General features: G+C 43.1%; 1 protein-coding gene across 1 annotated transcript in view; it reads right to left on the bottom strand.

Moving 5' to 3' along the window:
• Positions 1 to 25,426, bottom strand: part of CHD5 (chromodomain helicase DNA binding protein 5) — a 1,029,381-nt gene that overhangs the window by 619,708 nt on the left and 384,247 nt on the right. Inside the window, exons 3-4 of the mRNA XM_086921723.1 lie at positions 15,027 to 15,203; positions 9,886 to 10,004 (exon numbers count right to left, since the gene is read on the bottom strand). Of these exons, the coding sequence (XP_086777849.1) occupies positions 9,886 to 10,004; positions 15,027 to 15,203 (296 nt within the window). The remainder of the gene's footprint in view (positions 1 to 9,885; positions 10,005 to 15,026; positions 15,204 to 25,426) is intronic.

Genomic DNA, 25,426 nt, shown 5'->3' with positions numbered 1-25,426 from the left:
ACAATGTCCTAAGACCCTTCTATGAAAATTGTTTTATAAGGGCATTTATTAGAGACATTTTTAACATTTAATCACACTTCACATGAACACTCACTTCACGTCACAATACCCGCTCCGCTGTAATCGGGGGTTGAAGCAGAGCAGGGTTGCATTCGGGAATCTAGCTGGGACCCCAATGATGAAGCATGCCAGCAACCAGGTTGGTGTGTGAAGGGTCTTCTTCAACATCCACTGGATGTCTGTGCTCCTGTGTATAAAACTCATGTGTCACTCTAAGTGACACTATTCTTATGGAAGCCTGTCCACGTTGTTTAATTTCATTTGTAACCTCCCATGAGGACTGGCCCTTTTACCTCTATTGTTACATGTTATGTCTTATTTAGTCTGGAAGCACTATTTTCTTTAATGTGTTTCTCTTACTGCAGGCAGGACATGCTTTCCTACAACATTCAGCGCGTCATGCACGCTTTCACCTTCCAAGCAGCCCAGGACAATGGCGGCCACTTCTTTGAACTTAAATTGGTCTCGCATTTACAAGAGTTTGAGCAATTAGCATTGTAAATGACAATTCCTTTTACTTATGTGTTTTTATTTATGTGTTAATTATCAAAACAGATAAATAAAAGGCATTGTCATTTACAATGCCAATAGCTTAAACTCTAACAATTGCGAGACCTATTGATTGCAGATGCTTGTTCTTTATGGGATCCACAAGGGAAACTGACTACAACAAATAAATATGTCATCAATCAGATTCGTCCCTCTGAACGACCATGCCAGGCATATTTATAGGTCTCTATTCACAGCCAGTCCTGGGCAGGACATATCTCTGTCTAGGCTGGCTTAAGGCTGCTCCTTTTGTGATCATATCTTACTTAACTTGGATATATTCGCAACTAAATTAAAAATGATATACTCCCCACCACCCTTCTAAAAGCCAATACCTCAACTTGAGTTTTGTGGCGAGCAAATAACTCATCACACTTTGCAATATTTATCAAAACTAATAAGTACTAATTTATTCATTCAGCTTTTGTGTTTGCAGGACATGATTAGATGTGCAGGACATCTAACCTGGGCTTCAATTGGAATTCAATAATGCCTATTAGCAAGCTCATTATCGCTGTTTTAGCGGCAGTTTCCTGCCGCTAAAACAGCAAAAATTTTAACAAGGTTCTTGCTAATATGCCCCATAGTTTCTATTTATCAGGGTTGATCCTAAGTCCAGACATTAGTCCTATTCTGTCGAGGTCAACATCAGTGCATCCGCTGATTCCTCTGGGTGTGTATGTACTAGCATGTGGTCATCAAATTGGGAGATTATGAGTTCCATATCGACAATTTTTATATGCAGGCCAGTCATCGTCTTTTGAAACTGGGCAGTCACAGTTTCAATAATTACCACAATTAATAGCAGTAACAAGCGGCAACCCTGCAGGGTAATCCTACTCTAGCTGCCACTGCACTAAGTCTGTGGCTCTGGTTCTCACCAGTGCCATTGGCTCAGTGTAGAACAGCCAAATCCACCCACAAACTACACACCAAACCTCATCTGGTCAAGGATCTCAAACAGGAACTGCCATGCCCCACTCTGAAAGAAAGGCTGTTTCAGCATCTAATGATACCAATGCCAAATTAATTTGCTGTTTTTACACTCCTCTGTTATGTGTGTCAACTGACTATTATTCATACTGTTGCACCCAAAACCAGCTAGTGTCAGTGAATCATAATCGTAAGCAATTCTACATCCTAAAAAACATGCTAGGATGGATGACACCAGATCACACCACAGCCCCAGATGCCATTCTGAGAATTCTAGTTTCTACCATTTAGCCTGGGAATTACATCACATACAGATACTCTGGTCAGATATAATCGCAACAGTATTGATTATGATAGACTCTAAAGTGGAATTGCAGCCACCAGTGGTAAATTTATATTTAAAAAAATAAGTGTCGGGTCAGTCATCAGGGGGCAACTTGCACCATTCTCTTGTTAGGGCTGCCTAAAACAGAACCAACTACTAACCATGAAAGTGGGGAGAGGATGTGGCGTAATGACCAGAGCTGCTGACTTTGAAGCTGGGGAACCAGGTTTGAATACCGGTGTCTGCCCAGCATCCTGTGATTCTGGGCAAATCACGTAATCTCCCTATACCTACAATAACCTAGTATCCCTTAATGGTGCTCATAAAAAGCGCCGGTGCTGATGATTAAGCTGAGCACCGGAAACCACAGGCCCAAATTAAGCACTAGCAGCCACTAATTGTACCATTGAGCTATGTCAAGGAGATACCCTTGGGAGTGCGATCTCTGGCTGCAATCCCTTTCCCAGGTGGTAAAGCGGAGGTTAGCAATGTACTAAGGTGAGAAACACACCCCAAGTAAAAAAGACTGGCTTAAGGATTTGACACAATGTAACATCAAGAGGGAGACATTTGCCTGTCTGCAAACCTCAACTTCAAAAACTAAAGATATCGGGAGACCACTTTGAATATACCTAAGGCTCCCAGTTTTCCGTTTTCACTGATTTTTCAGATAAATACAGACAGAAAACAATATGTTTCTTGTCTGTATTTATTTTTAAAAGCAGAAAAATACAGAAAAATTGTGCTTCTTCTTGGTGACTCTCCATGCTGTCTTTCGTGATTTCCATGACAACAGTTGAGCAGATAGACCTCATGGCAAGATAAAAAAAAGGTTGAAATTTCCTTAAATACCTGCATATGTTAATATATATTTGTATTATAATGGTTATATTTACCAGTCGGTGTAATGTTTCACCATACTTGGCTGCTAAATTTGCTAAACCACGACAGCAGCAAAGTATGCTTTTTCAGTTACATAAATGTTAAAATATGCCATTTTATGACACTTTTATTCTCAAAGCACAAAATAAATATGGATAATACCAGTAAGATGGCCTAAAAATAAATATGAATAAATACAGATGCAAATGTTAAAAAAATAAATACCATAAAACTGGGAGCCCTAATTCTACCTAACCCACACGGAAGAAGATGAGTTACAAGTTTGGAAACCCAGTAATGCATTAATAGTACACCGCTTTGTCAGTCTGCATAGGTTTTACACAAAACAGGGAGAGGAGGGTCAAAGGGAAGAAGAGATTAAAGACCTACTACAAGTTTACTTCCCCAGCTACATACTATGAAAAACAGAACAGAACTTGTGAGGTCTAACAGCCAAATATATTGGCCTAACTGGCATGAAATACACTATGTCAGTAGGTGCTATAGTCACCGCTAAACAGAGTAAGAGAGTGTGAGTCACATGTGTGGAGAGAACAAAGTGTGATCATGAACTGGTCACCAAAATCCAGGACAGCTTGTTGTGAATAACCATCAAACGAACCAAGTGATCAGTCATATCATTTGGTCGTGCACACTGTGACCAGGCCGGTCTTTAGATCATCTAGACCCCATGCCACACAGTAAGTTGTTAATACTGGATCGGGTCCACAGTGCGTAGGGAACCATCTATTGTTGGGCAGTTTAGTGATGGTTGAAAGTGGTGAAAAAACAGTGCAACATAACACAAACGTGATGAATCTAAAATAGGGTGATGTGTCAAAACTACTCTTTATTAGGAACAAGGCACATCCCCTAATTAAAAGAACAGGAACAGTGCAAAAGACAGTATGGAATAAATGACTGTCGCTAATGGGGCCAACATGTTTCTGCCTAATGGGCTAAACGTCCCTTGGCTTTCATCAGGGCCACTGCTCTTAAATGTTGCTACTGTGACAAATCTGTGAGAAAATAATCAATATATTGCAACAAACTAATCAGTGAAAAAAGAGAGACAAGTGAAAGTAGGAACGATACAACCTGTACCTACGTTTGTAGGCCTCCCCCAAACCTCAGGAAAGGTTGGTGGCACCAACGGACAGCGCAGGGCCTCATATACCTGAGCACGGTCCAGGTGAGGTGAGGTCCAGTCCCCTTTCAATTTGGATAACATTGAGTATCCATGAGATAAGGAGGATGTGTATACAAACGTAGGCACAGGTTGTATCATTCCTACTTTCACTTGTCTCTCTTTTTTCACTGATTAGTTTGGTGCTTCAGGCATGTGCCTTACTCCAGGCTCAGAAGTATGTCACATACAGCATGTAATCTGTTTGTTTGATTTTGGCACTTTCTGACCGTGAAGTAGACATGCTATTAATTAGTTTGTATTTACCCACAGAGGATATAATTTCTTGCTTGTCTGTTTGCTATTCTGCCTGCTCTGAGATCTCTAGATTATTTTGTCAGTCAAATTCATCTGATCTATACTAACTTCAATTACTTCATTTGTTATGGAACTAAAATAGTATGCATTATGCTTGATGCAACCCATTTCACGTATAGTGTGTTGCAAAATGTGTCTTTTAACTTCAATTAATTTCGAGCATTTGAATGCGATGAACTGTAGAAGAGGTTATCTAGTGTTTCTCACTCATCTATAGGGTGAGAAATAGTATTCTTACTTCCACCCTTCATCTCATCCAGCACTAATCAGTAGGCAAAGCGCATTTCAGCTTCTTCCCATTGCTATGACCTCCATCTGGTGATTCCTCCCAGAAATATGTGCGGTGACATATAATGCATACAAATATAATAAATAAGATATACTTGGCGGTGTGGCCGGTGGCAGTGCCTGAAAGCATGACGAAGGGTGAATATGAAGGTACATTTCTACCTATATCTAACTCACCTTAGGCATAAACTGGTTGGTGACTAGCTTTAGTTCCGGAAAAGGTAGCACTTTCCTTCCCTGCTGTTCTTTTGTCGTCACTATTTGCTAACTCACCTAAACAGGTGCCCACTTCTCTGTTTACCTCGCCCCCCACTGCACCAGCCGTCACATTCACAAAATGTGTTCGTACAGTTTCTATGCAAGTCTCGCTTTGATATCTCCAATCTTCTATTGTGTGCTTCTGTTTTCTTTTCTATTACTTACACACTTATATTCATTGAAGAAGTCATTTTTTTGTTCAACTTCTTGGATATGTATTGTAGGAAACTGGTCGTGTCAAAAATAAATAATAACGATTGCTGAAAGTGTTGGTGAGGTGAACGTTTACACTCCCAGTAAACTATTTGTTTTACGAAGGAATTATTTTGTTATTTGCTTTACGAAGGAATTCCTGTGTTTTCTTTCTTGGCTGGAGTTAGACTCTTTTGAACAACGAATTCTTTTTTTTTGGTAATCGATAACTGTGAAGAATGATTTAAAATCCACAACTTCTGAGTCGGTACTAGTGGTGTGTGAAATTGCATGTTATTTCAAACTAAGCGAAATGCGGTTTGTAGGTAACTAGAGCCGAAATAGCATGTTGGGATATCAACAGGACTCTGGTTCGAGGATAAAATATTACTTGAGGAAGACATGGTCCTCATGAACCATCTCCTGATGACAACGGCGCAAATCGCATAATGCAACATTCCCCCCAAATTTGTGACGTTTGCCTATTGGGAATATCGCAAATTTCCAAAAATTCCTATTGTGTAGTTAAAAGTTCGCCAAGGCATAGACGTGAAATCTGTGCTCAGTGACTACTACAATAAAGAAACTCTGAGTAAAAACAACGTGGGGTTGAAGTTCAGAAAGAGAACAAACAATTCAAGCCTGCCCTCTGCTTGAACTAGTAGGTCATACTTTCGAAGACCAGCTACTCCATTACTCCCTAATGAGGCTGAAGTGCCACTGACTGGTAGGAAATTGACTACTTGACTCACAAAATGACCGGGTTTAACCTACTATTTCAATCACCCAAACGAAAACATACCATTACAGGTTTACAGCTTATTACTGTAACGTGGAGGCAGGAACGCCTCTTAGTCATTAAGCATTCCTGTGTTGTAGACTGCTTCTCTGTTGCAATAATTACTGTGGTGTTAAAGTCTTAACTCAAGCCCTCGTACATAAGAATTATGTGATCATTACTTAACATAATTTAATAATGATATTAACATCTGGCACTGTACGCAGCAGGCCTCGCTGTGGGACTTCGGAAGCACTGCAGTGGAGCTTATTCCGCGATCACCAGAATTTGGAACAAGCAAATACGCAAGCATGATGCTGGGCCTTTAGATGAAACTGTAAGGAAACCATTAAATAATAAAAAGCCAGGGAAATACTGGTGTGTACAAAAGGAATCCACATGGTAAAGAGTCACAGACCCGCTAAAATATGATGACATCAGTGTATACCTGATTGGCATATTTGATGTACTGGTAAGTTTTCTAAAGTGGTATACCATATACCCAGGGCCTGTACCTCAAATGCTACTACTGGGCTGCAGCACTGATTTTGCCACCCACAGAAGTAGCCTTTCAAACCTGTCTCAGGCCTGCCACTGCTGTGTCTGTGTGTGCAGTTTACTGCCACTTAGACTTGCATTTAAAAGTTCATGCCTTCAAGTACCGTAGGAAACGCCATATCAGGCTTGCATTGGGAGCTGCCCTTCAGAACATCTTGACACACTGGGGTACTGATAAAATCCCAACACAGCTGTTTTGGCTCCACTGTTTATGGTATATACTGGGTATGGATAGACTCACCCTTATCCTCACCGCCATCGACAAATTGTATAGGGATCTGTGGCACTCCTTCATTGCCCTTCTATCCGTGGAATTTAGAGAGTAAACATGACCTAGATATCTTTGCTTACTGAGGTTAGCGGTGTAGTGGCCACTCTACAGGCTGACTCTAGAGGCAAAAGTGAGGCTACTAATGTAATGTAGTTCCTTACAGAATAAAGGCCTTCAAAGTGAGCACCCAGGAGGGAGGGAGTTGGGGTCGGGAGGGATGTTTGGGGATTTGTTGACGAAGGCAGAATGTAGAATCTCGAAGAGAGCTCTGAGCTCCCTGTGTGCTACTGTGTCTCTTTGTTAAAATGCAATAAAGAGATTTGAGCCATAAAACAACCTGCCAGGCCTTAAATCAGCAGCAGCCAGCACAAGTAAGCATGGTGGGGTAGGGCAGGGCATGGTAGGTTGGAAGCCGACAGACGATGGAATAGGTATTATTAATTTATTTCATTATACCTATTCTGTCACCTGTCGACTTCACCTCCTTCCCACCCGCCCCACCCCACCCAACCCCACCCCACCCCACCGCCTTTATCTGTGCCGGTCGCTGCAACCGCAAACTTTCCTTTTATTACATAGAAGTCAACCCTAAGGTAGGCCCTAAGTAACCCCAAGGGCAGGGTGCCATGTAAGTAAAAGGTAGGACATGTACTTATATATTTGGCATGTTCTGATAGTGACAAACAGCCTATTTCATTTTTCTCCACTGCGAGACCTACCCCTCTAATAGGCCAGGAATTTCTCGATACACTTTAAAGTTGTGATTCTTGATCAGAGAGGAGTAGTTTTTTCAAGTTTAATATATTTCGAATGGTAATGATAAATCCTCCTTACTGGTGAAGTTGGATCTAACATTACTGTTTTAGAAATGCCACTTTTAGAAAGTGGACATTTCTCTGCTTTACTTCTCTATGTGCCTGTCTCCAATAAACACCTGGGATGGGTGACAGCTACACTTTGTGAATTCCCTTTAGACAGCCACAAATACAGGGAAGTGAGGCTCATCTGCATTCGGAGTACTCATCTGTGTTCTACTGCACCCTGATTGGTCTTCCTGGACAGGGAGGAATGGGAGGGGCTGACACTTTAGGTAGTGTCCTGTCCACACACAAATCACTGATATACCCCACACAGATAGCCTGTCACACAGGACTGTGTTAAAATGGATTCTTGAGCATTTCAGAGAGCTGCTATGAAGTCACCCCCTACCTTAAAGTCACTTTTAAATATACATACTGGGTCTCTCATCCCCTAAAATCAAACACTCCTGGACCTTGAACTGAGCCTCTGTCAGAAGGACTGCAGTGCTGCTTAAAGGCCTCAACTGGACTGCTTTTCTGGAAGGACTGCTTTTCTGCTTGTTGTCCTGATGCCTGCTGCTCCCTGACTCTGCTGAAGGAAAGTTGGACTCTGCCTTTCCTCCAAACGATCTCCAAGGGCTTGCTGGCCTGCAACCTGTTTTCTGAAGTCTTACAATCACAAAAGACTTCCTGTAATTCTGCTGGTACTGTTGGACTCCTTCTGTGAGTCCTACCCTTGCTTGAGGGACCCTCTCCAAGTTCTGGGCCTAAGAAGTGGGTTCTGCAGCTGTTTTGCTACAAAACCAACACATTGGCACCTTTGCGCCGATTGGAACCAATGTATTTCCTTTCGATGCAGAAGCTGTTTAGAGACAGCGGTTCACAGCCTGCATGCCTGACAATGTGGCCAATGACGACCCTCCATCACATTTGACCTGAACTTTGGATTTTTCCCCAGTCCTTCTGAATCTCAAGTAATCTCCTAGTGCTATTGAACACATAGCACTGTTTTTGCATTTGTTTTAAAAAATTCATATCTTGACTTCTACTGATTGGGTATTGTAATTTTGTTTTTTTTACTCAGATAAATATTCTCTATTTTTCTAAACCTGTGGGGAGTCTTTTTGTGGTGGTTTCATAGTGTTACTGTGTGTGTTACACATTGCCTCTCAAGTTAAGCCTGCCTGTTCTGTGCCAAGCTACCAGAGGGTGATTTAAAGTGTGTATCTAGTTTACCCTGACTAGGATTGTGGTCCCAACTTGGACAGGGGGCCTACCTCTGCCAATTAGATACCCTATTTCAAACACGGAGCTACAGTTTTGTCTGTGTTTTTAATATTTCAAATGGTCACCCATCAATGGGAAATCCCATGAATTCTCATTTCTAACTAGGTGGCTTGATTTTCAGAGAGGTAAAATCTTCATCTCTAAACCTTCACACATCTTTATTCTGTGAATCAAGATCTAATATTTGTGTAAATTACACTTTCTATTCATCTAAGCTTTATGTAGGTGTGAAAAAATGTTAGTGAATTGTGCTAAAAAACAATAAAGAAATCAATAAGAGAATAGCACCAAGAAAAACACAGGTGACGGGAAGTCAATCTAGTGTACGAATGCAAAGCAGACTGAACAAAACTTGCGGTCCTTTCTGTTTCTACAAGCCTGGTTCCAAGGTTTGCTGGTGGAAAATATGTTTCTGCTGTCTGAGAATACAACACCAGCACCACTAAGTAGTGGAATGAAACATTGGCTGTGAATCGTCCAGTAGGTGTACAGGTAATATCGTGGCCATGTCTGGCACCACTTAAGGAATGTGTAGCTGCATATACAGGCACTGGAAATGTGCCTCCAATGTGAGGTTACAATGTCAGTGTCCACTTACTCCATCACGTGAACATGCTGGGTGATCCAGTGGATCCCATAAAAGGATAATATATTTTATAAGGGTATTGCTAAGAATATTTGCGACATGGTACAGTCTTGTAACAAAGGGGAACCCTACATCTATGCCAGAAATAATAGCGTAAATATCAAATGGCTGAATAATTAAACATGTTTTATGGTTTGGGGACTGTTGACCAATTGTAACTACTTCTCGTACCACGATGCACTTTGTCTGTAAACTGTGGCTGCACTGGTCTCATTCAGAGTACCCCGGTCTGCTACCAGTAACCCAGCATAGCATACAGATATTGTGGGTATCAGTAACTGCACCATCAACAAAAGCATGGTTTACAATGAGTGTCTGAATCGGTTTTTGGATGAATCAGTATGTGTTTCATTAAGAGCAATACATCAGATGCAAAAAGATAGCAAATGGATAGACACACATCTGACCCCAAAAGGGCAGTGCAATGACACATTTATAATTATGTTTGTGCATTTGCCATTTTATTATGTCATCTCTGTCCAATCCAAGTCACAGATACACATTTGGTGCAAGCACACACATTCAGAGCAGTACAATTGTTCAAAATCTACTACCTGAGAAACTGGCTGAAGGCTTTATAGTTGGTCAAAGTGTGGTAATCATCTTCAGAGAAAACATATTCTACGTTATCCAGGCCCCACTCTTCCATTAGCTGAGCAGATGATTTGGGCTCCTTAAAGTAAACATAAACACACAGATTTAAAGGTATGCTAGTGCCATCTATAGGGTGTTGGTGGGCAGTATTCAAATAAAGCAGAACGTGCCTTATATGCATTATTGACTTTCGAGCTTATAAATTTGCACAGTTTTCAGCCCTATGTGTGGAGAAGGATAAAGATGGGGCAATCAAAAATGATATCGAACACATATTTTGTAAAAAGCCTTTGGTGACAAATGTAAACTGAGTGGAGGTGAATCCCATAGGTTCATCGAATGCATTATTGTACAGCAAATAGGGCAAATAATACCGAAGTTTAGATTAGGTCAGCAACTTGTACATGTTCTGAAAGGAACTGAAAAAAAATAAAGACTAAACAAAGATGATCAGAGGAAACTAGAATATGTCTGTTTAATCAAGTGATACTGAGGATGGATCATTAGTTTTTAGACATATTAACACATCTTTTAATCTTTGCAGAAGGAAGGCATTCTGCATATCGTGATTTAAACTTCTCTACAAAAACAGGCACAAAGAGCACCTTATACACCCACCCACCCACCAAGAAAACCGCCACAAATGTCAGGCTTTTTCTCTGATCCTAGCATTTGCAGGAGCAAGCTAGCAGTAGCAAAGGGGGGTTGGGCAGTTTCAAAGGGGGTTTGGTGTTCTCCGCTGATTTTGAAACCTCATGTTGCAATGAAAAGCTAACCTCCCAAGCTTGACTCTCCAGATAGATGTACATGAGCAGTTAAAGAGTAACTATAAGGAAGTATTGTGTGGTTGTGATTAGGCACAGTGCAACACAGTTATACAGTTGCAATACAGATGTGAATGGTATAGTGCTAGCTAATTGTGTGAGTGCATGTATTTTTATCTTTTTTTTCTCTCCAAGGTAAACATTTTCCCTTCTCTCTTGTGAAGAAGTTGTGCACCCCACAAAATGGGAGAGTTTAGGCCACTTTCCTTGTACCAATAAACTACCTGCTCCTAATGTTTAGTAGTAAGTTTAGCCATGAAGACATGACAAGATATTATCGCTTCATGAGTTTTCCAACATTTGCAATGAGCGTTCAATGTATATCCTCTATTGCCATTCTTGGATAAGACACCTGTTCGAATATGCACCTAACTGCTGTTTTCTGTGATGTTAGTGCAATCTGCACCTACAAAAATCCATACATTCTAATTCTGATATGCCGTTTGAAGGCACAAGTGACTCTTCTTACACACCTACATTTTAGTGAGCTGTGGAAAATTATGAACATTGTCTACACAGCTCCACAGGTGATATAATGAAAAACCCTCAGTTACAACTATAATTACTGCTTTACAGCTCATAATCTGCAGTCCTGATACATCTTGAAGTTGGATTTTAGTTATTCAATATCAAAAATGCTTATGATTTAAGATTGAATTTGACTTACAGATTTGCTTCTTCTCCGCAGCAGCAAATCCTGTTCAGTGGTCCTTCGCCAAAGGGGTATCGACCTCCTAGAGCTGTCTTTGGCTACAGCCTATTGCCTCATCCCGTTGGAGATTTTTGACCCTGTCTGAACGTAAAAATCTTCACCTGAACGTCATCCAGCAGCTCTGAGATAACTGAGCTCCTTCCGCAGACACCGCCTGCAGCCTTGCCCCACTGAACTTCACCTTCTCAGACATTTTTCTTGAAAATTCAAATTCTTTTAAGTCAGAAGATAAGCGCCAACCAGGTCTAATCCACCCGGTCTCACAGGACCAGATGTCTGCGGTTGGCGCTTTGATATTTTAGCATTCCTTTTTACTATTAACTTAATAAATTTGTAAATACAGTTTTAGTAATTGGATGTTTGTCGTCTTGATGTCAAATACTTTATTAAACTTTTCTCTATTTTTCTAAATTGTTGTGGGATTCTTCTTGGGTTGTGTTTTCACTTTATTACTGTTTGTGTGCTGCATAAATACCTTACACATTGACTATAAGATAAGCCTGACTGCTTTGTGTGCCAAGCTACCCAGGGTTAAGCACAAGTTAATTTAATGACTTTCTGTAGTTCACCCTACCAGGGATTGTGGCTGTTGCTTGACAAGGGCTCACACCCCAGTCAACCAACAACCCAGTTTCTCACATGACCTTTATATACAAGTGAAATATGGAAAAATGTCAGAAGCAAGGCTGGAAGTTTCAATTTGTTCACTGTGATAGCCTAATAGAGGAGCTGTGAAGGAAACGCGACATTATAGGAAGAGGAGAAATCTTAAGAAAACATTTCCATAATTATTTCAACAAACATTCTGCAATTAGCAAAAACATATAACTTGCTGAAAGGAGGATTAATAAAAATAGAGATACATTCTATTGAATCCCAAAAAGTGAAGGTGGAGTTGCGTAAAATTGGAAAAATCTTCAAAAGGTCACTAGCTTCGGAGTCATTAGTCAAGCTCATCGTAAAAGAGACATTGGTATTGAGTTCTGTTTGCTATTTTTCATGTTTAATTTTTGGTTAAAGTTGAAGATTGGTGTTAGATTTGACATCTTTTGGCTTGTTTCCCCAGCCTTTTTGCTTTCTGACCTCCTGGTTTTGTTCAGTGTTAAAGTGCAAGTGCTCCTGTTGTAAATGCTGTTATGGTTTGGTGTTTCCAGGATTGGCATATTGGATTTACTGGTAAGTCCCTAGTAAATTGTACTGAGAGTGCCAGGGCCTGTTAATCCAATGATACTAGTGGGCTTGCAGCACAGGTTGTGCCACCCACAGAATTAGCTGGTAAAAAGGTAAATCAGACCTGCCACCATCGAATCTGCACGCAGTTTGTAACTGCCATATCGACCTGGCAAGTGCACCCACTTTCCAGGCCCTAAACTCTCCCTTTTTTACATGTTAGTCACCCCTATGGTAGACCCAAGGTACTCTGTGGGCAGGGTGCAGTGTATGTGAAAGGTAGGACATGCCCTGGTGTGTGTGGCATACCCTGATAATGAATTACTGCCGAATTCGTTTTTCACGATTTCAAGACTACATATCCCATAGGACAGAATGGGGAGTTTGTTTATAACATTTTATAAACATAACTGGCCCCGGGAACTAGGTAGAGAAATAAAGTTTAGTATGCCTAAACTCAGAATCTAAAGATTTATCTTTTAGTGAAGGTGATTTTTACATTCTGTGTTCGAGAATACCACTTTTAGAAAGTAGGTATTTTGTTGCTCAGCAATCCGGTAGGCCTCTGCTGTGTTTGCGAATTGACTGTCTGGGTTTTTAATGATAGGGGCTGGAGAGGAGCAGTGGCTCCAGATGTCCGATGAGTCAGGGCAGGGCTCTGACTCATAGCATGCATTTAGAGAAGGGGGAGGAGATTTCCCCCCCCCCTATAATGCCGTCTCCACCTCCTTCCAGGAAGCTACAGCAGAGAGGACAGAAGTGGTTCCTGCTGGTCACAGACACGCTCTGCCTGAGAGGACAAAGGAATTTGGGCTATTAAAAAGTGGGGCCCAAACCCCTGAACTTTAGAACTCTTTTGCACCAAGAAGACTGCCAAGAAGAAGAGCTGGATAAGCTGTGAGGAGGAACTACCTCTTTGCTGTGTGTTTTGCTGTGTTGGCATACAGAGGCTGCTTCTGTCTTGGGCAGTGAAAGGACTGGACTTGAACTTTCTGCAACTTCTTTTCTTTGAGTATCTCCAATGGCTTGAGGTAGAGCTTGCCTCTCTGTTCAGAGGTCTCAGGTACAGCACAAACTTCAAGTTCTTCTGCCCTCAGCACTGGGGACTGTGTGTTTTGTGCTGCAACAGAAGAAAATGCAACCCGACGCAGTCTACGATGCCGCTGCGGACCCGTGTCATGAAGTCACCGCAGAGGGCACCTCCGCAAAGCTGCACCACAACCTTGTTCTCACGCCTGCTGATGCCGCCACTGAGCCGCTGCTTGCATCGCGATCTGTGGGCACAGTACTCCGCACCACCTCACTTCACGCTGCCGCCTTGGTATCCCTGACGACGCCGCTCCACGCCAAAATAGATGCAGCTGCTTACACCGTGGTTCGAGGGCACCGCTTGTAAAGTTACATGATGCACTGCCCTCATCCTGCACAGCAGCCTTTGCCTACCGAGGCCGTTGCCATTGACTCCAGTTTGCCAGCTGACAACAGCGCATCAGCAACGTCGCTGCCGCTTATTGCACCATGACCTGCCAGCACCGCGATGAGCACAGCATCACTTCGCACTGCGACCCTGGTCTCACTGACGACGACATCTGACACCGCCACCGAGCCGCTGCTCACACCGCGACATGAGGGCATCGCACACTGCACTTCACACCGCAGCACCAGACACCTGCTGATGCCAGCGCTCCTGATTTCAACCGTGAGGAGTTCGATCTGCAATGAGTGTGACTTCAAGGGCCCAACGACTCCTACACTGACCTACGGAACCAACGGCTGCAGACGCCGTGCTTTCGGGAGCTCAACAAGAGGTCGCTGATGCCCTGCATTCCAAAAGGTACTGTTTTGCGGGTCTTCCCGAAACCTTAGCTGGCCCGCGACGCCGCGGTCAGCCAGAACTGTTTGGATTTGTTTGTTCATGACGCCTACATAGCCCCGGACAGAGCTTAGACTTCAAGGAACTTTATTTCATGGTTATTTTGATAACTGAAGATTTCTAAATAATGCATTGTGAATTTTTATCGTTTTTGGTCTTATCTTGAGTATATAAAAATATTGGATATTTTTCTAAACTGGTGTGGTGTCCTTTTGTAGTGCTTACACTGTATTACTGTTGGTTATGTGCAAATGCTTTACGTACTGCCTCGAGAATAAGCCTGGCTGATCAAGTCAAGCTACCAAGGGGGTAAGCAGGAGTTATTTTAGGAGTGTAACTCCCTTATCCTGACAAGGAAGAAGGGTCCGTACTTGGACAAAGGTACAAGCCCTTGCCAACTAGAGACCCCCATTTCTAACAATTGGTAATCAATGTAATGGTTCCAATTACTCACATGGTTTTATATTAGTGTTTTATATTTTGTGTGACATGAACAAACAAATTTGTCTAAAATAAATTTACCTTGATACCACTATCTTCATTATTCTCTTCTTCATCTTTCTTTTTCCGCTTAGATTTTCTCTCTTTCTTTTCCTTATGTTTTTTCTTCTTTTTTTTATTGGGGGCATAGTCACTCCCTTCGCTGTCCGATATTTCTTCAGCATCTTCTTCATATTCAGATATTTCCTCATCACTTCCCTAGAACAAGTTTACATTCAATAAGAATATTAACTATTTGCAAAGCACTGCCAGATAGGACATTTTCTTTTTGGAATGAGCTATGCCTTGGAAAACTTTGTATACACAAAAGATGACAATATTCTAAACACTGAAATAATTAAATTATTTAAATGAAATCATATTATATTTAAACACATGTACAGTCAAAAACCAGAGGCCATTTCAGTCCATAGAAGGCTGCCCAAACCAAGACCAAAAGTGGTATGACTCAAGCAAAATAAGTATTTACAATACCAAGAGTCATTTGTTAAAGTCAATGCACATACAGACCTCACTACAGGCACACAGAGATAACATCTGTACAGTCACTCATGGAAACATTACAGGCACAAATGCACACACAGGACATATATAGGGCGATTTTCCCACTAAAACAATGCAACAGGCGCACATTCACACTGACAAATGATAATTTATGTATTTTGTGTTGTTTACTTCGCTAACAAATTAAAGGAAACAGAGTAAACACAATTATATAAATAAATATGTATGCACATATACATACATTGGTAATGCAGGGGCAGCCAGTGAAGAAACGCAATAAAAGGGTGAACGTATAAAGCATGCAGCAAAGTATACTGTTTCGTAAAACTGGCAAAAGATCGGAAAGAATTTCTTTTGTTTTAGAAAAGCTGTATTGAGCAAAATAAAACTGATCTCCTTAAATCATGGATTTTGACCTCCAGGGTTGCTCCAATTCGAGTGAGCATACCCTTTCAACATCCAAAAGCCACCCGGGATCAACTACTAAAACAATAAATATGGAAAGGGGCGACCAATCGGTCCCCCCGAACGTATGGTGGAGTACCCCGATCCCCCCGGGAAGCCATCTTGGGCGGGAGGCGAGTCCCGGCTGGTATGCCCGAAGCGGCGTAGCTGGGGCGCGCTTTTTCCCGCCCTAGAGTGGGTTGTCCTACACACCGAAGCCGCCAGCCACGCCCCCGGAGGCGGGCGGAGGCGGGTTTACGCCCGCCCGAAGAGGGATAAAAGGAGCGACAAGCCAAAGTAGCATCCTCTTGTTCCTGTGCTCTGAAGCTGCACCTCCCCGCTGCCCGTGAGCTCGAGACGGAACGAAGAGCCAATTTTGAGCGTTGTAATTTTTGTCTTTGTTCTTTCAGAGAATCATCGTTCGAGAATGCCGGGCAAGAAGGTCGGAAAGCGGGTTGGTACCGATCAGATGCTCCGCGTGCTCGTGAAAGACATGGCCGAGATGAAGAAACAGATGGCGGCAATGAACGGTGTAGGAGGCCCAAAGCGAGTCGTCGGACCAGCATTGCCGGGAGTAGTCCCTAGCGGGAGAGGTAGAAGGTCCAAGAGGGGGGCGACTGGGGAAGAGACCCCGGTTCCCGAGGCGCCGTCGGCGCTCCCCGATACACCGACTGAAGCCCCGATCCCGGTCCCGAAGGAGGGGCAACCAATCCCTGTTGCAGTCACCCCTGTGAACGGGGAGGATATGCCTCCCGAGTTGGCTGCACAGCTGGCAGCGTGGTTGGGGAAAGATAGCGAAGGCACCACGGCGGATGACGCCAGGGCAGTAATGAGGCAGTTGCGGCAGTCAAGAGAGGCCGCAAAGGCACCATGTCCTTTTGTTCCCCCGCAGGCTCCAGTGGGTGAAACCGCGGTGGGCACGAGTTCGGCAGCGACTACGGTTACAGCCTCTAGTTCAGGTAAGCAGCGACTGCGGTTTGCGGGGGAGGGGTCTGTACCCTCGAGAAGGGAGAAAGTGGCTCAGCATATTCCGATTGAAATCAAGGAGAGGATATGGGCTGAGAAATATGTGAACATGTTTTCTTTGCTAACTGATCATTATGAGATCGAGCATGTGAAGGGTCAAAAAGAGTTTTTGCACCCGAGTGTTTGGCGCGCCAAGATGGCCGCTTTTAAGGTCGATGAGAACATAGGTAATTGGGGCAGAGCATTTGGCATTTTCACTTCAATTATGGGGGAACGAAGGCCTGAAATGTTGGCCGAGTTACCCGTGTACCAAACACGTATTATGGAGTATTCTCAGTCATATGAGGGCAATCAGTGGTTTTGTTATGATAATGTTTTTCGGAAGGCGAAGGAGTTCGACACATCTCTGATGTGGGATTGTTACGACTCCATTTCTTGGCAAAAGATGGAGAAATCAGGCATGTTAAAGGCACCATTGGTGGGGGGAAGCGGGGGAGAGTTTTCCCGCCATTCATCTGGGGCGCCCTTTCGGGCAGGTTCAAGTAATGAGCATCACTCGAGATCGAGTGGCAATACAGGCAAAAAGGGCATCTGCTGGAATTTTAACAGAGGAAAGTGTACGAGGCCCCAGGGGTCATGCAAGTTTAGGCACGACTGTGGGGGGTGTGGGCAATCCTCGCATCCTGAGACCATGTGCAGAGCCAAAACGGGTGATAACGGAGGTAGGGGAAGCGCCAAACAGGTCTGAAATAGTCCGAGGGGCGCCTTTACCTACCCCGGTTGATACCATGGCAATGATTCCTTGGCTCAATGAATACCCGGATCATGTCTCCGCTGGGGTGTTGCGAGATGGGTTTTCGTATGGTTTCCGCATCCCAGTGGGGAATTTTCAGGGTAAGGCACAGTGTAAGAACCAACTGTCGGTCCTGCAGAATACGGCGGTGGTACAGGCGAAGATTGTGAAAGAGTTGACCCGGGGTCGGGTTGCCGGACCATTCGACACGCCACCAGTTGCTAATTTTGTTTGTTCCCCCTTGGGAGTGGTCCCCAAGAAGGACCCGGGTGAGTTTCGATTAATACATAACTTGTCCGCCCCGAGAGGTCTTTCGGTGAATGATGCGATAGACCCGGAGGTGTGTTCGGTGCGGTACGCATCTTTCGATGAGGCCGTCGCCATGTTGAATCGCCTGGGGCCCGGAGCGCTGATGGCCAAATCAGACATCGAGTCAGCGTTCCGGTTGCTCCCGGTACACCCAGACGATCAGCGTCTCCTCGGTTTTATGTTTCAGGGTCGCTATTACATGGATAAATGTATGCCAATGGGATGCTCCATATCTTGTGCTTATTTTGAGAAATTCAGTTGTTTTCTGCAATGGGTATTCACAAGAATGACGGGGTTTCAACATGTTATGCATTATCTTGACGATTTTCTGTTCCTGGGTGCAGCTGGGGATCCAGAATGTGCACAAGCTTTAAATGAATTTTGTGGTCTGATGAATCAGTTTGGTGTGCCATTGGCACCAGGTAAGACGGTGGGGCCATCAACTTCGCTCGAGTTTCTCGGAGTAGAGCTCGATTCACTGGAAGGTTGCTTCCGGCTGCCCAAAGAAAAGGTGGGGAGATTCAGGGCCTCCCTTGAGGCATGTATTCGGGAAACCAAGGTGAACTTGCATCAATTGCAGCAAACTGTGGGTCAGTTGAATTTTGCCCTTAGAGTAATGCCAATGGCCCGCCCTTTCTCCCGCTCGATTGCTCAAGCCATGGTCGGTCTTAAAGAAGGGCACCATCGCACGAGGCTCTCGGCCGAGATTCGCCAGGACATGCGCATTTGGTTGGCATTTCTGGCGGATTTCAATGGTCGGGTGGTCTGGAACAAGCCGGCGGTGTCCTCCGAGGAGTTGGGGCTGTGGACAGATTCGGCGGGGAGTATAGGCTTTGGCGCCATATTCGGTAATCACTGGTCGGCCCAAAAATGGCCGTCATGGTGGCACGAGTGTGGGCTGACGAGCAACATTGCGTTTCTCGAACTGTTCCCTATTCTGGTGGCCCTACAAACATGGCCTGAGGGGTTCCGGGATCACTCTGTGGTGTTCTGGTCGGATAACATGACCGTGGTTGAGTGTATCAATAGTCAGGCAGCACGATGCAAATGGATTCTGAGGTTGCTTAAGGAAATTGTGTTACTATGTATGCAATTGAACGTACTCTTTAGGGCAAGACATGTGCCAGGAGTACTAAATCAGGCGGCTGATGCGCTTTCTCGTTTCCGTATGCAGGCCTTCTGGGGTTTTCTGCCCACAGCGGACCCGGTGTCGGCACCATTCCCCGAAGCTCTCTGGTCTCTCGGTGCCCCGAACTACAAAACCTCGTGGGAGAGAGTTTACATGATATGAAACTGTTATTTTAATATTTTAATTTTGTTTCATATTTTAATAAATACGGCCGGGAGGGTAACTCCCTCCCGCCTTCCAAAAGTTCAGAAATGTTTCCGTATTCCCATTCTTGGGGATTGTGTTGAGAGGGGGTGGTGGGTATCTCAGCCATATGGAAAGGGGCGACCAATCGGTCCCCCCGAACGTATGGTGGAGTACCCCGATCCCCCCGGGAAGCCATCTTGGGCGGGAGGCGAGTCCCGGCTGGTATGTCCGAAGCGGCGTAGCCGGGGCGCGCTTTTTCCCGCCCTAGAGTGGGTTGTCCTACACACCGAAGCCGCCAGCCACGCCCCCGGAGGCGGGCAGAGGCGGGTTTACGCCTGCCCGAAGAGGGATAAAAGGAGCGACAAGCCAAAGTAGCATCCTCTTGTTCCTGTGCTCTGAAGCTGCACCTCCCCGCTGCCCGTGAGCTCGAGACGGAACGAAGAGCCAATTTTGACCCACCCACCAGCCCCTGGAGACAGCAAGTGGTTTGAAGTAAAGTCGTGATGTGGTAACTCAATTTTCTTACAGGTTACTTGGTTTAAAAGTTGTGATTCATTATGTAATAAAGTGGTAACGCGATTTTCTTACAGGTTGCTTTTGATTAAAAGTTGTGATTCATTGTGCAATAAAGTGGATAATTTCTTACAGTATGTTTTATCGAATAAAGTATTTGCACCAGTGTTGATCAGTGAGGTTTCGACAGTTCATATATTGAGCATCTTCTGTCTTTAGTGATTAGACCTTTTAGTTTAATGTCGTATTTATTTTCGGTCGGGCGGTAAGGTCATGATCGGTGAGCAGTAATTGGAAGATCCCTATGGGGGGGGCGTCACCCATTACGGATGGGAGCGCCCGGGGGGAGGTGGCCATTGGCCCCTCAACGGGGAGGCGGTCCCTTCTAAGGATGGGACGCCGAAAGGAAAGGGAAGGCGGTCAAGGCCCCTCCCTGGATAGGAGGGGCTACGGGCCCCTCCTGGGAATTTCCCGGGGCCAGGACATCTGCGACGGCAGATGTGGTAAGTTGTGTGGGGTGGGGAGGGGGGTCCACGCTACCTTCTAGACACCTCACACGAGTCCTCGGACGACCTTAAAATGGCGTCGAGTTAATGGGGGCCCCCGTCAAGACAAGGGAAATTGGTATGTGCACATGAGGTACAGTTCTCTGTGTGGCCGCCCCTCACAAGTGGGGGGGTAGTTCTGGTTTAGGGATCTGACACCGGTTACGACCTTGCCGTTGGCCCTTAACGTTAGGATGTACAATTTCAATTTAAAAATGTTTTGTAGGATGTTAGTATCGGCTAGGAGAACCTTTGTATTAGAAATATGTTAAGGTCAGCCAAAACATCGTTATATGGAAATGAAATTGTACATGATATGAAACTGTTATTTTAATGTTTTAATTTTGTTTCATATTTTAATAAATACGGCCGCGAGGATAACTCCCTCCCGCCTTCCAAAAGTTCAGAAATGTTTCCGTATTCCCATTCTTGGGGATTGTGTTGAGAGGGGGTGGCGGGTATCTCAGCCATATAATAACTGGACAAATGATACTATACCTTGTGATCTAAAATCATTAACTCGCTACTTGGACAATTCAATCTACAGGGTTGACCCCACCCTCGAGGATAATAACTAAGCAATAAACATAACTCAGCCATTCGTTCATAGCTTACTAGCCAGTATTTTGATAACTTGATTTATTAGTGGAATTAACCGGATTGTGGGGGTTCACTCCCAATGAGTTAAAATCAACTCTCCAGTACCAAACTGCAGCCAAGTTCGCCTCCACGTCCAATTGACTCAGAAGAATTGAACACATTGCCAGTCTCTAGTTCCTCAAGGTATGGGGACAATTACTGCCACATTGATGGCAGACACCATAGCCAACCAATCATCTTCACTATCCATGCACATTGTCCTATTTAATGAGATTAAATAGAGCTGTACGGTCTACATGAAAACACTTACCTTTTTGGAAACATTAAAAAAGTACTCAAAAACGTTGACTTTCATGTCACCATCTTGTCACGCCTGGATGATATAGTTGACCTGTTACAACTTCACCCAGGAATAATTAAATCAATGCAACCTAGCACTCAAGCAATTATAAGGTATCAGCCAGTCTCCGAACATAACACTGCTTTATTAGTCAACACCAAAGCAGGTATAACTGGATATTTGGAACATTAAAAAACACATATTGAGGTGTACCGACCTGATCAATAACATACCTAGCCCAGATAAAGCAGGAAGTGGAAATCACCCCTCACCAAATAACCTTTGAACGACAAATCAAGTGTCATGGTTCAACATGACGACGACTCAAAAGTCTTAGACAATCAGAATCGTTTTGATAGCCCAGTACAAAAACAAAATGATCTAACTTTAATATCAAGTAAAATCGAGAGCACATTCAATTGCACACTTATTTATTTGCCTTCCAGGCAGATGCAAATACTATCAAACAGTCAAGACTAATTAGCAAATATTCCAAGGCATGTTAACTCGGCCAGAAAGTCTGATATCTCCACAACTGTTTATTCAAACCTAGTTAAAACTATAGCTGAAGAGTTTTCCTTTCTGCTTTCTTGCCAGAACACTTCCTGGCACTCAAATTACCATCTCAACTATGCCAGCAGTTGAAGCTCAATTGACTCAACAATAAAAAGCCAGTAATGATTCTGGTCAGGATAGAATAGCAGAGGAAGATTATTTAAAATGCAAGTCAATCTGCTACCCTGAGCGACAATGTAAAAGTTGTCTCCAGCAGATCTGAATATAAAGCAGGTTAAGACACTTATCTAGAAAATGCCTCTTTAGATTTAATTTCAAACTAGAAACCGGAGAGACTCCAAGATATTTTAAATCACCAAAATATCTCAAAATGATTACATCATTTTCAAGTGTTTGGTTCATTCAAGGCGCAAGGCCTGAAGAAGAGACATCAGAAACTACCTGGTTGATGGATATTATTCCACATAAAATCTGAGCAAGATGGGCTGACTTGGCAACATGGGGCCTCCTTGTATCGAAGGAGATTAAATCAAGATATCCATAATGTTAAAATATCCAGTAAATTGGCATGATCAATCTTTAACCTCCTGATCACTGAACAAAATAAATCAATTTAAGGGCCCTGCCGATATAATAGAGATATAGTAAACTATGGAAACCTCCATACAATCTTAATAAAAACATTTCTAAAGAGTGTTAGGTCCTCAAAACATCTTCACCAGATCAACACCATCACCAAAATCTGACACCCCTATTTAATTCCTAACAGCAGTATAAGGGAAATCAGCTCAAAATTGAATTAACTTGCGATTTGTTCATAGAATGTTGCACGCATTGATTGACATATTAACTCCAATGGGGAAAATATAATAACATTTTTAAATAATCGCCTTGTGATCTGTCTCCAAGAAGCATGAAAACCTGACTCTTTTCATCTAACTAATTTCCACACATATGACATTTTTGCCAACAAAAATTCTATGGACTGTCCAGTGGCAGTCTATTAACTGCAATACATAATAATTTGTGGCTTAAAAGTACTAAAATCAATTCAAAATCAAATATATGCTAATGGAATTTTCTATCATCTAAGAGTCATAACCATCTCTTGGTAGTGAATGCTTACTTTGTGCACTTGTTAAGTAAAACAAGTCTATTCTTGATGAGTTAGACACCATCTTGTAAAAATATGCTTGACGTCTGACAATCATTACGGGAGACTTCAATGATAACTCATTATTTACACTTTGGAAGCAATTACTATCAGAGGTCTTACCTGATTAAGTTTGTAAAAACTGATCCTCCTCTAATACTATATTTATTAAATAAGAATGCAGTAAAAAAGCAACAACCTGTTAAAAGCACAGTTAGAGTTGGGCTTCCATGTTTCGATTGCATTACACAATGAAACATGTCTGAAAATCAATTTGACTAACAATAAAGCATAATAAAAATAAATAAATACATAAACTAACAATAACAAAACTCTCTCCAAAGATGCTCAAATCGATAGGCCCAAAGCAAGGATACATCATTGCATACCTTCTTTTTCCCTATGTATATCAGACTTATCATCACATCTAGATTGTGTAGCAGGTATAGAGCCAAAACTAGGCATGCAACCTATCACTTATCTAACCTATATAAGCATCCATCTTCTTGTTAGCTCCATCAGGCCTGCAAACCTCACTCTCAAAGCTACATGAATATAATTGTGCAACTGACTTAAAAGTCACTTTAGGGCAAACACAATTGCTGTCCTTAGGTAAAATGTTGTCCTGGATGAAAGATGGAAAATTACTTGAACAAAAAAAATACTATTACTTCGGATAACAAAGGATAATAAACTATCATGGTCGATCATATTTCACTAAAGAAAACAATATAATGCATCAAAACTCTATGGAGATATCACATTTTGACAATAAGTCACTGAATTCAACTCAAAGCTCCTTCCATCATTCTTATATGCATCTTAGGTTCTCAAAACGAAGACAGCTAATGAGTTGGATGCAATTAACATGAGAGACATAAGATCCTTATTGAACTTATGCTCGACCACTCCAAACTATGGGGTCATTAGGATGGCGGCCGTCCACCACCCCCGAGAAAGAGGGACCGTCCGCATGGGCAGCGGCGGTCCCTCCGTGCAAATTAGGATGTGGCCGCCACCCTGGCGGTCACATCCTGTTCCTTTAACCTTGCGGCGGGTGCTGCTTGATGCAGCACCCTCCGCAAGGTTAAAAATGCATGTTTAACATTTACATGCACAAAGCGGCAGGCACCGCGCGGTGCCTGCGCTTTCTGCATGTAAATGCTGTGGGGTACCATAGGTATCTTGCGAAAAGTGAGACACTGGGGGATCCCAATGCCTGAATGGTAACGTTTAGCACACTTTCACTTGAACCACATTGGTTCTACTCAAGTATACATGTATCCCAAAATAATAATAATCCATGCAATTTTCCTTGTTTCAAAGATCTTGTTTATTACTTCTTTATCATTCATTTGAATTCTTTCATTTCCAGGACAGTTTTAATTATCATCTCCCATTTGCCCAATGCATTTCGGGTCTATGGTGACCCTTCTTCGGGGGTCTCTAGTAAAAAATCAAGAAAAAGTTGCTATCAGCCCTTGAACTTAAGTACATTAATACATTAGCATTTATACATGATACACTAAGTTCTTAAGTGCAAAACAAAACATCTATACTTCACGAAATGACCTTCTTCGTTGATCGGTATCACTGTTTATACCACGAATCCTAGTATGTGTTAACGCTAATAAATATGCCAGAACACCAAAACCAAAATTAAAAAACGCCATGAAAGAAAACCGTAATAGCCACCGTTTTAACTTATATGCTGTTTCTAAACCAAACAGAGATTAACTTTAACAAACATTCTGCACCTCTCCCACGCTGCAAATGGGAGATGATAATTAAAACTGTCCTGGAAATGAAAGAATTCAAATGAATGATAAAGAAGTAATAAACAAGATCTTTGAAACAAGGAAAATTGCATGGATTATTATTATTTTGGGATACATGTATACTTGAGTAGAACCAATGTGGTTCAAGTGAAAGTGTGCTAAACGTTACCATTCAGGCATTGGGATCCCCCAGTGTCTCACTTTTCGCAAGTTAAACAAGAAGTGTTTCTAGACTAAAACACTAAAGGCAACGGTGCACAACAACGAAAGAGATTAAAGACACAAAAAGTAAACGAAAAATAAGAGTGCTAGATGGACCCTATCATGGTACCATAGGTATCCCCATGTGCACCCCCCACCCCACGACACCCTGGGGGCCCGCAACGGGCCCCTAAACACCAAAGACCACATGCTTTTCCACGGCGGAAAACCCGCCGTGGAAAAGCATGTTCCCGCATGAATCCTAATATGGCTGGCGGTGTCAGATAGGCACCGCCACCATATTAGAGCTTTTCCGCCGCGGGACTGCGGCGGAAAAGCGGCGGACAGTCTTTACGTCCGCAGATGACCCCCTGCCATCCTAATCTGGCAGGGGGTCTTTGCAATCACCGCAGCGGTGAATCCGCATCCTCCGGGCCGGCGGTG

Source organism: Lissotriton vulgaris, chromosome 5, assembly GCF_964263255.1.
Source record: "Lissotriton vulgaris chromosome 5, aLisVul1.2, whole genome shotgun sequence".
NCBI classification, from domain to species: Eukaryota; Metazoa; Chordata; class Amphibia; order Caudata; family Salamandridae; genus Lissotriton; species Lissotriton vulgaris.
The sequence above is the reverse complement of the archived record's forward strand: the minus strand, read 5'-3'. Positions and strand labels throughout refer to the sequence as shown.